Below are 1407 nucleotides of genomic sequence, written 5' to 3' on the forward strand. Positions count from 1 at the left end.
TGATACCCATCACTGAACTGTGGTAAAGATCTATCTTGTATCACTATAGTTGTGTGTTGTGTTATGTTGTCTCCTGTGAGAGATGGGTCCTCGTTCATTAACTCTAAAGTATCGTCTGTGGTCAGTTGGTCTTGTCTGGTGTCTGTGTGAGCCGTGTCCTGTCTGGTGTCAGTGTGAGCTGTGTCTTGTCTGGTGTCTGTGTAAGCTGCATCTGTCTGTGCGTCAGGTTTGTGTGGTGAACAGAGGGCTGTAGTGTTGTGTTGTTTACGCATGTGTACCATAAGGCCGGACTTATTCCTAAAGAGACAGTTGCATATGTTACAGATGAGGCCGTTGTCTTGAGCTGATACCTGATGCATCTTCATGTGCACCTTCAGGTTCCAGTTGTTGAAGTGAGCAACACCACACACCTCACACCACCTTCTTCTCCTGTAGGTGCAGACATTTAACGTGCCTCTCCAAATGAGTCTTGGCCTTGAAGGTTTTGCCGCAACGATCGCAGGAGAATGGCCGGTCCGCGCCGTGGTTACGCGCGTGACGCTCCAAGGACGACCCGATGGCGAACTTCATCCCGCACAAGTCGCACTCGAAGTCCCTGTCGCCCCGGTGTCTCGCCTCGTGTTCCTTATGGTTGGAGTGGCACTTGAACTGTTTGGAGCAGAACTTGCACTTGTAAGGCATAAACCCACAGTGAACTTTGTTAATATGGAGCTTAAGTTTAGTGGCATCGGGCGCCTTGTACTCGCAGTAAGGACATGGCCCGCGCCTCTCTCCGCTGTGTTTCCAGATCTTGTGGTAATGAACTGCCTGACGTTGGGTGAATTCCTTCCTGCATTCATCGCATGAAAAACTGCTCCTCGACCCTGACACTTGACCGACTGTCCTCGACTTGCAACTGAGAATCTGCTTCCCACGATGACCAATATTCTGCCCACGATGACCGATATTCTGCCCACGATGACCGATATTCTGCCCACGATGACCGATATTCTGCTCACGATGACCGATACTCTGCCCACGATGACCGATACTCTGCCCACAATGACCGATACTCTGCGACTTAGGGCTAGACAACGCCGCTTGTTGGTGACCTTCATCTCCCTCTAGGGGCCTGGGGCTACTCTGGGGTTGGTTGAGATCTTCCTCACTCTCTGGGGAAGAATGTTAATGTATTAATAGTATGTGTTGGAGAGATGTGTTAATAGAATGTGCTGGAGAGAGATGTGTAACAGAGAGATGTGCAAGGATTGAGGTCACATCTCAAGTTGGTAAAGTGTCTATATGTTAAGTGTATGTCGAGTGACTGTTGAGTGACTGTAGCTAGGATGAGTGTATGACTGGTGAGTGCATACTGAGTGAGTGTATGAAAAGACAACAATAATGCATACTAGCAACAGTCAATACTAG

The 1407-nt window shown here is 48.9% G+C and overlaps 1 protein-coding gene across 1 annotated transcript; it reads right to left on the minus strand.

Annotated features, from left to right (window-relative positions):
- Positions 1-411: 411 nt before the first annotated feature.
- On the minus strand, positions 412-1151 carry LOC121879276 (oocyte zinc finger protein XlCOF15-like; the record flags this gene model as incomplete). The annotated part of the gene is made up of 1 exon (XM_042385874.1): positions 412-1151. A coding segment is annotated over one exon (740 nt), but the record flags the coding sequence as incomplete, so codon positions are not given.
- Positions 1152-1407: the final 256 nt, after the last annotated feature.

The sequence above is a fragment of the Homarus americanus genome, unplaced genomic scaffold, assembly GCF_018991925.1.
Source record: "Homarus americanus isolate GMGI-L3 unplaced genomic scaffold, GMGI_Hamer_2.0 scaffold7627, whole genome shotgun sequence".
Taxonomy (NCBI): Eukaryota; Metazoa; Arthropoda; class Malacostraca; order Decapoda; family Nephropidae; genus Homarus; species Homarus americanus.